The sequence below is a fragment of the Poecilia latipinna genome, unplaced genomic scaffold (assembly GCF_001443285.1).
Source record: "Poecilia latipinna isolate Pla-1442-1.1 unplaced genomic scaffold, P_latipinna-1.0 Scaffold1077, whole genome shotgun sequence".
In the NCBI taxonomy this organism is placed as follows: Eukaryota; Metazoa; Chordata; class Actinopteri; order Cyprinodontiformes; family Poeciliidae; genus Poecilia; species Poecilia latipinna.
Window position 1 is genome coordinate 164475 of NW_015113693.1, and position 17259 is coordinate 181733.

General features: G+C 41.0%; 1 protein-coding gene across 1 annotated transcript; it reads left to right on the plus strand.

The window, feature by feature from the left end:
- The first annotated feature begins 331 nt into the window (after positions 1-331).
- Positions 332-9764, plus strand: lrrc4bb (leucine rich repeat containing 4Bb). The gene is made up of 3 exons (XM_015051973.1): positions 332-781; positions 4952-5524; positions 5634-9764. The coding sequence occupies exons 2-3, from the start codon at positions 5282-5284 to the stop codon at positions 7602-7604; spliced, it is 2214 nt and encodes a 737-aa protein (XP_014907459.1). The 5' UTR covers positions 332-781; positions 4952-5281; the 3' UTR covers positions 7605-9764.
- Positions 9765-17259: the final 7495 nt, after the last annotated feature.

Consider the following 17259-nt stretch of genomic DNA (forward strand, 5'->3'; position numbering starts at 1 on the left):
TACTGAAATCTAAAATCTCATCTTCTCCGCAGAAAACACACTGACTCACAGTGTCCCACCGATATCTCAGCGCTGCTGAGTCATATTAATAAATATGACCATACAGCTGCTCGTTACATGCACAGAGCTGATGTTGCAGCAGGAACCTGCATGGTTAAATAAAAACCTTTCTATGCGAGTCTCTCCTTGATTAATGCTCCAAGCATCAGGCGGACGCAGCCACATATCCCCCGCTCCAATTACGCCTTAGTGGGATTCAGTCGGAAACATACGGAATGTGCGTAAAGAGCCGTTTATGCTGGACGCAAAGCGCTCTGCCCGGCGGGCGCCGTCGCGTTCGCTGCGCTCCTCTCCAAGGATAAGACGCATCGATGCGCTCGTCCCCGACCTCGTTCCCTAAATGTGACAATTATAACATCATTTTCTCCATCGGCCCGTAATCTGATCTCTTCTTTCTCTCTCCCTCCCTCTCGCTCTGTTTTTTACCCCTCGCTCCCCCCCCACCCCGCCTGCTCGGTTCCGTGCGTGTGTGTGTGGATTGTGTTCATCTTTAACCTGCCAGCACTGTAGCCCCCCTGCGTTGCGTTGGCGCTGCGGATCTAGCTTACAAGAACAAGAGCCAGCTCACAGCCGTGGAAACAAGCGAATCAATTTAGGGGAGAGACAAGGAGAGACAGATAGCGAGGTTGTGGAGGGGGGGAAAGGCACGATCGCAGAGGGGGCACGAAAGGGAGAGAGGGGACGCAGACATTACGCCGCATGCAGACGCCGAACATTAAAGGTATGTACTGTTTTAAGCTTTTCTTGGACGTACAGGTAGAAAAGGGGCTGAAATGGTTGGCATGTTGTGTTGTCATGTTTGTCTGCGAGGATGCCGAAGTCAGTCATCAGCTGGGGGGGAAAAATACCCGAAAAGGTTAAAGATGCATAACATTTTTGGTAAATAATTAATAGGATTTGATCATCTAATGTAATCAAATGATACACTCCCTTATGTAAGCCGCACACACGCGCACCGGGCCTGTTTTTCTACGAAAAACAATTTTAAAAATCCAGAATATTTATATAGTGGGTGCAGTCGTGTTGTCATTACCCCGAAGAGAGAATGGATGCAAGCCATTTTGTAATGCAGCATGTGCAGAATTAGGCCTATTCAGAATTTCAATTGCGTTCCCCGAGAAGGTGCGCCGTGCAGTGAGCGCAGCTGCAGATGAATAAGGCCATTCTGTGCTATTGTAAGGAGATATCAAGCTGGCGGCTATATGATGAGGTGAGATTGCAGATTAGGATGAGGACTGCAGGAGGAAGCGGTCAAGTTGATGCATTTTTATCACCATTTTCACACCTCCCGTGTAGGAGGGAAAAATGTTGCCATCAGCCAAAAGATGAGAGAAAATGTTATTTTTTTATGTGGATGCTGGTGGAAATGAGCCCCATCCTGCCTCGATTCCCACGTCCTGAATCAATCTAGCGTTGTCATAGTTACAGTAGATGATGTTGGCCCTGCTGCACCTGTGCAGCTTTGTGCTCTTCTCCATCATTTGTAAATACATGATATGTGACTGGTGGGTCTGAGCCCCTGTGTGTCTGTCCTCTTTCTGATTTGCCTCTTTGCAGACCTGAAGGAGAAGCTCTGAGTGCAACCAGATGCTTATGATGATGTGATTGGGTTTGGAGTAGTTGGTCAGCAGCTTGGAGCTAATTTGTCTTTTCACGACCCAGCGCTCGCCTTCGGATCAGATCGAAGAATCAATATCTACATGGTTGCAATCTGCTCTTGACATGTTAAAACAGCTAAGTCCACGGAGGGGAATTCATCTGAGTGAAAGTGGGAAGAAAATCGCAGGGGTTGAGGATGAAGGCCGGGTTTTAATGGCCCTCAGTTGAGTTGAGGAGTGATGTAAATATTAAAGAACATCAGGGGTGCTGCTGCTGCTGCTGCTGCTGCTGCTGCTGCTGCTCTGGTGGAGTGGAAAATTTTAGGATGGCAGGTCAAGTCAACAGGTGTCCATACAGTTTCCTCCTCTGCCAGGGGACCTCTGGTTCAAAAGACAGAAAAATAACAAAACTGAACGAGTTTCTATGAAGAAAAGGATTTATTTTATTACCATTTTCTACTCTTAGCATTATTTTATAACCAACAGGTACAAACTGTCATTGATTGGGGATTTTGGAACAGTTTTTATTTAATATACTGAGTGTCAGTAATGCCACCATGTCTGTGCCTCTAATGACCACAGGGCCGGATTTAGGAGACGAGAGGCCCCTGGGACAGTTGAACTCGGTGCCCTGTTGACATGGAAACGACACGATAACGGCCACGTTGTGACAGAGTTGGATGCTCCACCTCTGAATATTTAGCTTCTCTCTGGGTACTCCAGCTTCCTCCCACAGTCCAGAAACATGCATGTCAGGTTAACTGGTGTCTCTTCGTCTCCTTTAGAGGAAATGCACAAGTTCATGGCTGTTTGTCCTGTACAGCACAGTGATCGGTCGAATTGCATCTTAGCAGTCCACATAGAAAGTTGCTTAGAAACATTGCATTATTTCTGGAAACATCCAAAATGCCAGGCCTGTAAAACGTAAAATACATCGTCATTTTTTAAATACACCAGACAGGAGACCTGGAGGATGTGTCTAAACTTCGCTGTCATGGCTGACGAGGGTTTTAGTTGAAGGTGTGACGCTTGCAAAGAATTTCACAATGATTTGATTTTCTACACAAAAATCTGACGGCTAAAACGCCTCACCAGAAATAAACCGTTCCTGTAAACCTGTGTTATGTTCGGCCCTGACATTGTCAGCAAACAGATTTTTTTCCCTGGGAAAGCTGGTGATCTGTAACTGGTTGAATATTAATAATGTTTTGATGCTTTCATGAGTCACTGTAACAATACAACAGCCATCCTGGATCCCTTGATCTGAAGAGATATTTTGCCATTTTACCTTCATTCAGCCGTGTTAGATGTTATTATTACTAGAGGAGAGTAGGTGGAAAAATATGTAAATAACACCTTAATAACAAAACAATTTAATAGCGTGACGTTGAAATGTTATTAGTTATGGATGGGTGTACGTTTCTGTGTGTCAAAGAGAGGATGTGGGCTGTGCTCAGCGTCTGAAAGGGCCTATTTTTATCAGGCTTTTCTATATGAGCTTTTATAAACGCTGCTTTATCACTTCTGAGAACTATAATTTCAATAATGACTCATCTTGACTTCAACCTCAGACTTCATAGAGATGCCAGATCTGCTTCCTCTGCTCTTACTGGAGGCCAAGGTTCAGACTGATCAGATTTAGAGCCACTTCTCGTCTGCATCGGCACCATCTGACCAGAAGTCTCATTTTTTCGGTCTTCCGTGATAACAGATCAGGACTGAGGCAGATATCTGGTGATTTGGACCCAATAGGTGCTGCTGGTCTGTTCTGCAAAGCCTCATCAGGCTCGGCTAAACACAGCAACGTTGAATAGGGCGACTGGACAGTAAAAAACACAAGATGGTGAGTGAGCAGGTTGCCACAGCAACCGTGTTCCTAGGAGTGAATGCATCGCTGCTGCACAGGAAAGCAGATGCTGAGAACTGGCTATGTATGGATGCTGACGAAAGAACCCCAGTTTATTAAGGGAATTAGAAGCAGCGGCACAAACACGCTTCTTTCAGACGGAACATGGATGATGAAAACCAGCGGCTCTTGGATACAAGCGCCTTCTTGTTGACTTTATTCCACGGACGTTGCAGCCATGTGACCATTAAAGTCACAGTGTCAAGCATGAGGTGTTTGAGTAAACAACGAGCACTCTATCTATCGAATCATTACGGCACAAACAGCCCAGGGATTTCTAAATTTAGAGAGTCTGCTGATCCATTTCTGTTTGAAAATGTTTTCGTCACCCTTTTAACCACAAATGGCAATGACACAGTGCAGATTTGTAAACCCTCCCTTTTTAAATGCAAAAAAATGTTGAATTTTTAAAATATTTTTACAATTTTTGTTTGAAAATCTTTGTTATAGCACATAATATTCAACATATGCTATAAAGCAGCTGTCAGGTATCAGTCATTACCCTCCAGTGTAATTAATGAAGCTGTGACAGTGTGTATTTTCTTGTTCCCACTGCTATATTCAGGCCCAGTGATTGATGAGTGTGTGCAGTGGCACCACAAAGGGGGGGACGGGGGTGGGAACAGCCCCCTTATGAATTTACTGCTACTCTTTCCAGGCAAACTATTTTACGGATGAATTTTATGAGCTTAAAGGCCATAAAATGCTTTCTTTATAATATTCTTTATTTTTTTTGTCCTTCACGTCGCCTCTTTTTGAAAGCCAGGATTATGTGTTTGAAATTAAAAAATACGAGTTTTATTTTATTAAACATTGGTGCTAATTTTTTTAAAAACAGGTGTTCAAGTCCAGTCCTGGAGAGCTACTATCCTGCAACTTTTAGATGTCCAAAACCAAAATTAAATGGTTGAAATCCCTCATCAGCAGGTTATTTAGTCCTGGTAGCAAAACGTCTGATTCAGGATGCATGTAAAAGTTACAAAACAGTACTGGATTTGGGCATGCCTGTTTTATCAAATCAAATTAGTTGTAACATATCAACATGACAATAGGGCCTTACCTACTATTTAATTGTTCAAACATTAAATTAAAAAACAACAACAGGAGGACATGAGATGAAAATGGAATCAAACCAAACCAAAATGTCAGCTCTGCCTGATCAATGCCTGAATAAAACTCCTGAAATTCTCTTATGGCTTCGATGATTTGTTGAAATACAAAACATGACTTTGATGTTTCAACATATGAAGAAAACCACTAGCCCAGTTTGTGGCACCAAAAATAATATGCATTGATTTAAGCCTGGCTTTTTAAATTGTTGCACCTATACTGATGTTCTCTGCACTTACTGTCTCTCTTTTCTTTCCGTTTCTCTTTCTTCCCACAGTAAGAAGCAACAGCCCCCGCAGTGACGGCTCTTCTCAAGGACCTCTCCCTCCTAACTTGATAGCTACTTTGGTGAATGTTATGGGAGCAGAAGTGCAGGACTTCTTTCAGTGAAATATCGAAAAATCAAGTCTGATTCCCAAGACAGTATGAGCAAAGTTAAGTAGGTAGCTTTACTTACCAATCGTTACTGTAACAGTTCAAGTTTTTGACTCTTCAACACAAAAAAAGTCAGTTAAAACCATGAATGTCGAGAGAAGCACTTAACCTACCCTTTTGGAGGTGACTAATCAATATTCCAGAACTAGGGGTGGGTCATGACTCAGTTGCCATGCGTCTTGTCATGGTGACCAGCCCCTGCACCCCTTCCCCCCTCCTCTGGCTGGTCCAGCTCCTGTTGTGGTTTCACCACCATGGACCCCAGCTGACAGAGGCGGCACCGCCGTGCCCCAACCCCTGCACCTGCTCCAACCAGGCGAGCCGGGTCATCTGTACAAGGAAGAATTTGGATCAAATCCCAGACAGCATTTCAGAAAACACAAGATACCTCAATCTACAAGAGAACTCAATTCAGGTAAACATGGTTTGACCTTCAAAAGTCAAAGAATCAAATGACGGGTTTTGATTTAATTAATTCTGATGTTGCACCATGTCTCCCTTTTTGTCTTCTTTGTTTACACAAGGTGATCAAGTCTGACACATTCAAGCATCTGCGGCATCTAGAAATTCTCCAGCTCTCCAAGAACCACATCCGGCAGATTGAGGTGGGAGCTTTCAATGGCCTCCCCAACCTCAACACGTTGGAGCTTTTTGACAACCGTCTTACAGTGGTACCAACTCAAGCTTTTGAGTACCTCAGCAAACTAAGAGAACTATGGCTACGAAACAACCCTATTGAGACACTGCCAGCCTTTGCTTTTAACCGCGTTCCCTCATTAAGACGTCTGGATCTGGGGGAACTCAGGAAGTTGGGTTTCATCTCAGAGGCTGCCTTCGAAGGTCTGGTAAATCTGCGTTTTTTGAATCTCGGCATGTGCGGCTTGAAGGACATCCCTAACCTTACCCCACTTGTTCGACTTGAGGAGTTGGAGTTATCAGGGAATCAGCTGGGGATTGTCCGTCCTGGATCATTTCAGGGACTGGTGTCACTTCGAAAGCTTTGGCTGATGCACTCCAGAGTGACCATCATTGAACGCAATGCTTTTGACGACCTCAAGAACTTGGAGGAGCTCAACCTTTCCCACAATTCTCTGCATTCTCTGCCCCATGATCTGTTCACCCCTTTGCACCAGTTGGAGAGGGTACACCTCAACCATAATCCCTGGGTTTGCAACTGTGATGTCCTGTGGCTCAGCTGGTGGCTTAAAGAGACAGTTCCCAGCAACACCACGTGTTGTGCTCGTTGCCATGCCCCGCCAGGTCTGAAAGGGAAGTACATTGGGGAACTGGATCAGACCCACTTTGTCTGCTATGCTCCTGTGATTGTGGAGCCGCCCACTGATCTGAATGTCACCGAAGGCATGGCCGCAGAGCTCAAATGCCGTACCGGAACCTCTATGACCTCTGTGAACTGGTTCACCCCAAACGGCACACTGATGACACACGGATCATACCGAGTTAGGATCTCAGTTCTTCATGACGGAACACTGAACTTCACGAATGTGACCGTGCAGGACACTGGGCAGTATACCTGCATGGTAACCAACTCCGCTGGGAATACCACTGCAACCGCTGTGCTCAACGTCTCTGCTTCTGATCCTCTTAACAGCTACAGCTATTTCACCACTGTCACAGTTGAGTCGGTGGAGCCAAGAGATGACGAGAACTCAGCAAGACAGTATGTGAATGAGACCTTTGTTGGTTCCCCCAAGCCTCCTGGTCATGGAGGGATAGACGGTCTATCTAGCAGCACTATATCGCCATCTCTGTCTACTCTGTCGCCACTGTCACCCAGAACTACTGAAAATTCAGTGACTGTGTCTCTAATGGATGTAACCAACATTCCAGGCCTGGACGATGTAATGAAAACAACCAAGATCATCATTGGTTGCTTCGTTGCCATTACTTTTATGGCAGCTGTGATGTTGGTGGTCTTCTACAAACTCCGTAAGCAACACCAACTACACAAACACCACGGCCCTGCCAGAGCGATTGAGATTGTCAACGTCGAGGATGAAATTGGAGCTGGGGCTGGAAGTGGCATCTCTGGCGGTTCGACGATAAATTCTGGGACTGGTACGGAGGGAACCTTGAGAATACATCACCCGGAAGTAGTCAACCTTCCCAACATCGGTCGCACGGATACCCTAAACCATTACTACAAGACACATCATTTCAACAACAATGTGATGGGTCTCAGCATCACTGAGGGGATGGGACCAGGTGGAATCCTCAACAGCAAGAACCAGCACGGCCAGGACAACCCCATCTCCTGCACACCAGTCCCAATCTCTACATCAAATTTGCTCTCTGCATCAGGCAACGGCACCAACACCAGCTCCATGTCCCCACCGCTGCCGATGTCTCTCCCCATGCCAACTATGGGCTTACATGGATCGATCAAGGGTTTCATGGGCCAAAACCAGAACCCCCAAATGGAGCCACTGCTCTTCAAGGGGAGCTCCAAGGAAAACGTCCAAGAGACCCAGATCTAAAAACAAAAGCGAGTGAAGAGAGGGAGAGCGGGCAGGACTCAAAGACAGAGAGGGAATTGATGTCGGGTTAACGTGTGGAATGATAAGACACTAGAGCGCATTGACTTTACACCAGGAGAGAGGATAGACTGACACGGCAATACACAAACACATAGACTTATCCGTGACGGTGTACTGAGCCAAGGATTACCACAATGGCCCAACTGTGTTTGTAGAAGCGACCATGGCCATGGAGATCAAGGAGTGACCATTGCTACAATGTAAATCTGTGCCAAAGCAAATGTTTTTTGCAGTTTCTACAAGCTGTATTCTCGTAGGAAAAAAGAGACAAACTAGTCTGTCAGAGTAATTCAGTTCCCCAATTGTTGTTGGCCAGCAGAGACGAAAGATACGCACAGCACTTACCACACTGCAGAATGGAGATGTTTCAGAGTAAAATACAAGAGACATTTTTCTTCCACAAAAAAAAGAAATACATGAGAAACACTCTCTCAAGTGACTCAACAGACTCCCTCAAGGTGAAAATTATGTAGGCATAATAGATGGACAAAAAGGTACAGTGCAGTACAAACTACTGTGAAAAATCCACAAATAATATAAATATATTTTCATCTAAATATGTATCATTGCAGACTCCAATGCAGACATATTTTGGGACGGATGTATAAGCCGGTATAGTTTGTTTCTTCTTTGTGAATAATCAGGGGTGGTGACAGGTGGACGTTTGTTATGTTTTAAATTTGGCTACTTCTCAGAAACATAAGGGCTCAATTGCAACACTCATTGTGAATCTTTCAATTGGCTTTCGTGACCATTTAGGTTGTAGAACGGCAAACGCAGATCTCCGTTTGACAAATTTTCATCTGTTGTTTGAGTAATAATAATCATTACAAACTTTTTTGTGTTTTGAGAGTGTATTATGTATTTTGTAAAAGCCAGCTATGTGGTATTTGAACTGGTAAATTCTGACACTTAAATACCAGCGCCGTATGATGGTAAAAATGCTGTTTCACCAATATGATAAATTAATCCTGTATGGATAAAAATAAAGTATCGACATTGTGTTATTTGAATCCGATCAGTAACCGGATGATTGCTTTTAGGCTGGAATTTGATACGACCTCTGTTCTCATGCAGCAAAATGCTGCCATGATGATGATTAGACATCTTCAGCAGCATTCAAGAAAAGGGATTATGCATCCATATAAGGATGATTGGAGTGAGTGAAAAATGTACAGTATATTAATAAATAATGTCTGGTTGTATGACAATTGTAAGATCCACATTTTTACAGTGTAACTTTCATATGTTAAATGCCATTTACGCTTCTTGCGTTTCAACTCTGTATTACTTTATTTTTGTTAGTTTGATATAATGTGTACAGTTGTCTAGCCATGTGTCATTACGTGTGAAATAAATCCATCATATATTGGGTTGTGGCGGGTCAATATGGCAACCACACGAGTAAGAACTGAGACGTTATGAAGTCCCTCCTGCGCTAAACCTGGATTGAATGTATGGTTTGTGGTTTAGCCATTAGTCACCCTGGTAATGATAGGGGCCATCTGTTTTGTAACGCTGTTCAGACAGGCTTTTAGTCATTCCCCCATACATGGTCACAGACGCTACTGGTTCTGGAAAATAAACATTTCTATGAAGGCGGTTTAGTCTGAAATTAGTCAGCTTGCTTCTCCCATGATCATTTGTTGTTTTTTGTTTGTTTTTTTTTGTCAGGTTACTGTTCTGGTGATTATGAATGAAAGAAAGATTGAAGACAATAAAATATATGCTTACATTGTTAAACAGGAACTAAATGTTTGTTGCAATTGAGCTCAAATTGAACTGGTGACCATTCAGTCCAGAGCTCCGTCGACACATTTGTGGCTTTTTTTGCACCCCTCCCTTGGAAATAGTGTTTTTAGCTAACAATGTACTTTCAGAAGCATAAGCTTTCAGTTTTTTATGTTATCTGGAAAAAAAAAACCTTTACTAACTGTAACAGGACATAAGAGGTCATAGTAATAATGATGATGATGCTAAAATGGGACATTTGTATGTCTAATATAAGTGATGGATTTCTGCCATAGAGGTTTTGAAAAGAACATCTTCAATGCCAGTGTACTCTTTGCTCTAAAATATCTTTAAAGATCTGTGAATTCCCATCTGCTTCGGTGAAATAACTGATTGCTTCTGGTAGATTCGGAATTTTTTTTAACGTTTACAGGTGCAAAAAATATCAGAATATCAACAACAATGGTATATTTTTAGAAGGTCAACTCAAGTCCGTACATAGATTCATTACACAGAGAGATATATGTCAAGCATTTTTGTAATTATGGCTTACAGCTAATGAAATCCGCAAATTTAGCTTTTTGAACATGTAAATAATGAAACCAGCAAAGAAGGAGGTTAAAACGGAGCATGTTGTAGGCCACAGATCCAAAGGGAAAAGTCCAATACTCCAATCATTTATTAATGGAAAGTTGAGTGGAAGGAAGAAATCCAGAAGAAAATGGTGTTCAAGCAACAGGACGGCCTTTATTAGTCTTGCTCATAAACATGAACATCTCTTCAGAACCACAGGCTGATCACCTCCAGGTCACGCTTAACTGATGCTGTAATTCATGCAAAAGGAGCCCAGACCAAGATACTGCGGTTAAAGTCCAGTTCTCATCGGTCTAACATCCATTTTTGAATAAGAAACAGAATTTTTGGTTTTCATTAGCTGGGGGCCGTAACCATGAAAAGCAACAGTCAAATGCTTACACTATATCCCACTGAGTGTAATTATTCAATATAAAACCTAAGTTTCATTTTTTAATTGAGTAAATGAAATAAATTAACTTTTCAGCAACATTCTAATTTACTGATATGCCCCTGTAATTATGTGATCGTATCAACAGATCGGAGAGTTGACCCAATGAGAAACGAAGAGGATTTAAAAATCAGGGTTTCGTTTCTCAGGGATATTTTTATCTGAATGTTTCAGATAAAGATTTTAATATTACAGCCTGAGATGAGCTGTTATCATCTGTGACAATAACAGTTATCAATATTCTTACGTTTGGAAGAACAATGCATACTGCTTAAATTTTAGCCAACATGTGATTCTCAATCAAGAATCAAATAATATAGACATGAACATATTTCTAGTTTCCTCTGGTAAAGATGTGCAAAAGCCTTAAAGTAAATAAAATTTTCATTGCGGTACCAACATCACCATGAAAAACTGAGAAAAATACAAAAATAAGTGGCAGCCCTGGCAATCAATTTACAATAAATACAACTGAAGTCATTGTAGAATTTGTCATTTTAACTTTGTTGATTTATAATTTGTGTTCCATGATGTTCAGTCTTGCAGGCTTAGAAATACGACACAGATTAATCCAACCATCACTGATGTGAAATTTGCTTCCCTCTGCTGGGACTTTAACTGGAACCATGTGGTCAGATGAGAACAGGAGCCTTTTCACATCAAACATTAAAAAATCTGGCTCAACCATTGGCTAGGATCGTAGGATCACAAACCTAAATCCATCTGTCAGCTGGTTTCCTCAGAATCAAAACAAATGCAAGTGAAACCCCAGAGTCATGCAAACGTGGATTTCTTTGCATTTTTTTGTGTGTATTTATGTTATGTTATAAATGAGAAATTGAGTTTCCAGATGGACCAGAGCCTGGTTGTTTGGTCCAAGTTAAACTTTCACATCAGACTATTTGAGGAAACTGTCCGTTTAAATTGGACCTCACTGTAAAAACACAAAATCTTACCATGTATCTTTGGTCTAGTTTCTAGTGCAGATGTCTTAGAGACAGCCTAACTTTAAAAAAAAACTTTTCAACAAGATACACGCACTTGTATTAAGGAAATAATCCCTTAATGTTGATGAAAAAAGTATTTGTTCCATTGGCAGATAAATTAACTGGGAAAAATGTCTTGGTATAAGTGAAATAACCTGCCAGTGGAACTAGAACTGGGTTGCTAGGTAACGGCTTGGCTGGGGTTGCTAGGCAACAGCGTCAGAGGAAGTAGATCCTTTTCAACAATATTAAGGAATTATTTACTTAAAACAAGCCTCTATATCTACTTTTAAGTTAGTTTTGTCTTATTTCATGTGTACTGAGATATTTGCACTAGAAACTAGAGAAAAATTCCCTGGTAAGATTTTGTTTTGCAGTGTAGCAACAAGGACTTCACAGGTTTAAGGAGAAACAAAAAGGTGGCGACTGTTGGAAAAGCAGCTGATACACACTTCCAAGTACGGTGGAGGATCTGTAATGCTGTGGGTTCGGTTCTCCTGAGGGTAATTCTGATGCCATGATTTTGTGATTTTCTTAACATGGTTAAAAACACTCCATTTAAAGGCCGAGTTTTTCAAACTTATTCACCGGGAGACGACGCTACAACAATGAAACGAGAATTTATTTTGAGGCTTTCTACACATCTTTACCAGGGATGAAAACTAATTTCTGCATTTTGAGCAGCTCTGGTTACAGACGAGGTATCGAGGCTTCAGCAGTCACTTAAACTAGATGATTTAGTTCAGATATTTATTGGTCTGGTGAGGAAAAATGAATTAAAATTGTTTTCTGCAAGAAAAGAAAATGGACTGACCTTTAATTCCTGTGAAGGTAAGCTGCTCTGTTTCATAAAGTCAAAAAAAAAAAATCTGCTTTGAATTGTTTTTGAGGAAAGAAACTAAATAGAACGGTGCTTTCTTCTAACCAACCGCAGGATTTAATTGCTTTAAAGCATCCAGCTGTTGCCTGTTTCTGGTAGCAACGTCAGTTTGGGTTGTTATAACTTAACATAAAATGTTTTGGGTTTTTTTTTTAAATCAGAGCCTCATGCAGGTGAAAACACGCGGTGGACGACTGCAACGTCTTCAGGTCTGTCAAAATTGAGACGTGTTGCCCTCGCACCTCGGTGACTGACAGGCTAATTATTTCACCGCTTCCCTCAATTTTCCGCCAGCCATAAGAAGTTATTCAGCAATTAGAAACATATGCCGCTTTAATTCACTGTTGTGATTTCATCCTGCAGAAAAATCGCTTCAAACTAAACGGGAAACAAGCTAACAAGGTCAAAGTGACGAATGACGTCTCATACGAGTTACTGCTGCAAGTTTTATTGTGAAAAATGAGTTTCATTTAATTTTTCTCAATATATTACATTTTGGACCAGGAGAAATTCCTGCTTTTTGTAACAAGACTGGAGAGAATTGTTTCCTTACTATCTACATTTAGTTGCTTTGTTTTAGCATAAACCTATAAAGTTTCATTGTTTTGTTGTGATGGGATGATAATCATCACTCTAATCTTAAATAACAGGAGACAAATTATCTGAGTAACTCATTAAAAGGAAAAAAAAAGCTCATATTGTTTTAACAAAACCAGCAAAACATTAATACATCCCCTAATCACTAGAGCGTGGCAGCTGCTTTAATGGATCAAATGGTCTGTCATGTTACATTAGCATAATTGCACAGTAACCTGCACTGCTATTTTTATTAATGTTGTGAATGTGCCAAATAGGTGATGTGTGATGCAGTCAGACAAACGCAGGCAGATATTTCCCATGGAAGACGGACGGAAACGTTTCTCCGGCCTCCCATTTCCGCTCTTTTTCTCTGAAAAGGCCGACATAATGGAGCTGGAGTGCTTTGCCTCGCATGTTTTTATCCTGCTCCGTATTATAACGTATTTGGAAGCCCCTGAGGTGAGGCGAATCTGCACAGACTTTCACAGATGTCCACTTTGGAGGCCGCATTACAAAACAACTTCAAGGGATTTGTGTCATAAGCATTGCATCAGCCGTGGACCATAACCATAAATTTAATATGTTTAGATAAAACGTTTGGGCCCTACAGCTGGTAGATTGACTTTGAAATATCTGAGGGGACGCTGTGAAGTCATTTTCTTGAATGTAATTGTCCTTGGCTTGTACTCTGGTCTCTGGAGAACCTCCCACCCATGAGACGTCTCAATGTTCAGAGGCCGGCATGTGATGAAGCTGGAAAAGTTGAGAGAGCTTCAGTAGGTTTTTGATTTTCTTAAGATGCTAGAGAGAAAATACGGTTGAAAGGTGACGAAAAAAGTTAATTCTTTTGAAGAGAAGTTCTGCAATTTTTGATGTGATTTGGTTCTACACCCAGGGTGGTACGAACTGGGAGGCAGTAGTGTTAAAATAATCAACCTCAGATTGAAATTAACATGAAAAGGGAGAAAATGTATTTTTTTTAAGATTCATTCACACCAGTTCTGTTTGATCTGCCGTAATTCAACTTCGCTTTGTTTGTTTAGGAGGTCAAAGTTCATTTGTTGAGGTGTGAATGCGTAATCAAACTCTGATGTGAATTAAAAAAATCAAACTCTGGCCCTTATAAACCTTCGTCTCAGTTCGGTTAGAGTGAACTCTGATGAGGATCGGATGCATATGTGAACACAAACCAGACCGGAGAGCACTCCAAAAGCAGGAAGTGGACTACAGCGCAGGGCATTCTGGGTAAAAACAACCAAAACAAACACACCACTCTAGGGCTAGCAGAAGAAATGGCTCGTGTTTTTTTTTTTTACCAAACACAAAAGAGAAATCCTACAACTGCTAAAATCTGACACCATTTCACTAAGAGGAAAGTTGTGCTCAGTTTCCTCTCTAGAGGGTTTTGTGTCGTTTTCTTCAGCGGTTCTTGGTGCAGCGCCCCCACAGGCGAGGAGGGGAACAAGTTACTCAAATGGTTTGGATATATTGACACAGAGCAGCACAACACAGCAACTGAAAATCTAGCAAATACTGCAATCTTAACCAAATCTATCAGATTATCAGGTGTCAAAACAATCGTAATTTCATTTTATAAAGCACAAAGTTAAAAAAACACAAAGATATCTTTTATTTGGTTTTTTTGCACAGAGGCACAATTGCTCTCCTTTCTACAAACTTTGCACAAGAGACCCTCACTGAAAATAACTTTACAGAACCTAACTCAGTCCTCACTTTCCTGTATTTAAACAGGCTGTTATTCATGTGAAGTCCTGTGACCCAACAATGTTTGTGCAGCACAACTGAGATCATTAATATGCACTAAGAGTGAAGTGCTAGAGGCAAACACATTTATGTTTTCGTGTCATTTCAAACGAGCAACGATGGAATTTTTAAAAACCCAGTTTTATCCCCTTCAGCAGGACAAACCTGTAATCTACTGGAGGTGGATTTAATAACACAAATCCCTCCCAGGAGTGTCAGCCCCTTCTGTTTGGTAGAACGAGGAGGAGAGTTTGATCTGTTTGACGACTGCAGCACCCTCCCAGAAGATGCTCTGCTCCCTTCGCTCGGCGTCGGTACAGTCGCTCTCCACAGTTTCGCCGCGCCTGAACAATCGTCTCCTCTTCCCGGCGCTGTCTTTGCCTTCAGTTTCAATAAACCTCCCAGCTGTGTGTTTCTCCAGGGATTCCCCTGGCTCCTCTGGCCCAAGACAGACTGCAGAGTCTGTGGGGAACTTGACACAACATAAACTCTGCTGTGAAGCAGAGGTGTCACAGTCTGGGGGCCGCGTCGAGGAACCGGGAAGAGTGCAAAAGCCTTTTTCTGTTGTTTTTTTTGTTTTTTTCCTTTGATGCCAACAAGAGAATGGGGCGTTTAATGCTGCTGCAGTCTGCAGTCCTGGAAGGAAACAAAGTAAAGACGACGCCTTGGCATCTCTGATATGATGAGAGACGAAATGAAAGCTAAACTCCCACAGAAACGCTCACTGGCATGGAGAGTTTACGACAAACACAACAGCGATCCAGCTGCGTTTTATTTCTGGAAGATAGACAGTATCTTACTATGTTGGTGAATTATTGATATCCATTATTCTTGTCTTTTTTTTTTTTTTTAATAAAACATGAAGTGTTTTCCTTCCGAAAGCTGCGCCTTGAACTTTTAAACATTTTATACCATCACAACTTCTAATTTCAGGGTAAGTTTTTGGGATCTTATGTGAGAAAAACACAAACCAGAGCATAAATGTTTAGTTGACTGAAAATAATATGTGCTTTTCATTTTTACAAAATAATATCTGCTCATTTAAATGTAGCCCCTCTGACAGGTAAAGTAGTTTATTTATGTAGCACATTTTCAGCAACAGGGCAGTTCAAAGAGTTTTACATAAATCAGATGAAATACAAACAGAACCAAAAGAAAGACAAAAAGGTAAAAGTGTTGGTTCCCATGTTTAATAAGAAGAAGCAGTCCATAATTTATAAACTAGTCAGTGTTTCTCTGGATTCTTGTTCTGATAAAACTAAATGTTGGTTCCAGATGTTGATTCTTCCTCTGGGTTTTTAAGTAGATGGTACTTTCTAAATTTGTTCTACAGTTGATAATTTACCAGGAGTTTCTCTACGTCTCGCTCCGATATTAAAAGTTGAACGCTAAATTTTGGTCTAAAGTAATACTAAAAACTTTTTTGTACTAAAGTAATAAAAAAGTACAACTCCACAATTTCTAAAAGTCACATAAAAAAAAAACTAAAATCAAGCAAATAAAGTAGCTAAATTTATTATTTTATTGTTTTTCTTATAAATTTCCACAAAAAAACTCATGTCAGATGAACCCCAGGAAATTGCTAGAAAAAAATTTATAAAAATTTTGACTTTTTAAACTACAAAATTTTCATGTTTTTTGTATAAAATGTCAAATATTACTCTCAAAATTTCTCAGTTTTTTGGGTGGAAATTTACTACTAATTAAATTTTTTTTATCTACAGTGACCCTAAAATGCCGTCGTAGATTTTGCACGGTTGCCGTTTAAAAGAACTTATTTTCAGTAATAAGAACAGGATTTATGTCGCTTTCTTTCAAAACGTTTTCTATATTTAGTAGTGATGCAACACCGATGCGTCGGCGCATGTGTCAAGCCCACAGACCAAAACCCGTGTCGGTGCGCGTATTGGTTTCAGCAAGTCACATGACCGATACAGGAACCGTCATTCTGAAATGACATTAACGCGCCAAACTGTGTTTATAAGGAAGCGAATCTGTTAATCTGTCAAATGCATTTGCCAAACAAATTCTTGATCTTTTACAGTACAGTGTCAACTATGGAGCAGCTTCAAAGGAAAGGTTTCTGCACAGTGGGACCATTTAGATCTTATATTGGAAAATAAATGTTTTCATTTTTGTTGTTTCATCCGGTTCTTGTCAGTTTCTACTTGATCTATCTGAATCCAAATTCAGCTGAAATGGACTCTTAGTTTACTTTCATATTATGTTCTGCAGGTTAAGTGTCGCATATGTTTGACTGTCTTGTTTAAATAAATCCACCTTTTCAATGTTGAGGCATTATGATGCATTACTAATGCATTACTAATGCATGAGAATGAAGTCCCAGATACACCTAGAATAAACTCAGATATAGGCTACAGCCATTCCACAAATTACTCAGTTGCTTTTTATAAATTATTTCATATACAGTGATCCCTCGCTGTAACGCGGTTCACTTTTCACGGTATCGCTGCTTCGCAGATTTTTTTGTGCAGTTTTCCCCCACAGTGTTCTGCGTCCTGATTGACCGTATGATTGGTAAAAACAGTCTCCGCACTTCTTCTCTACCTGAGTGCTAATAAAGTTATGGTTTTTAATACAGATTGGCCATTGAGGAGATGGAAACTGAAA

Coding starts and splice junctions, on each gene's coding strand:
- lrrc4bb (XM_015051973.1), top strand. CDS start 5,282: ATGCGTCTTGTCATGGTGACCAGCCCCTGCACCCCTTCCCCCCTCCTC. Junction 5,525..5,633: donor TACAAGAGAACTCAATTCAG/GTAAACATGGTT, acceptor TGTTTACACAAG/GTGATCAAGTCTGACACATT.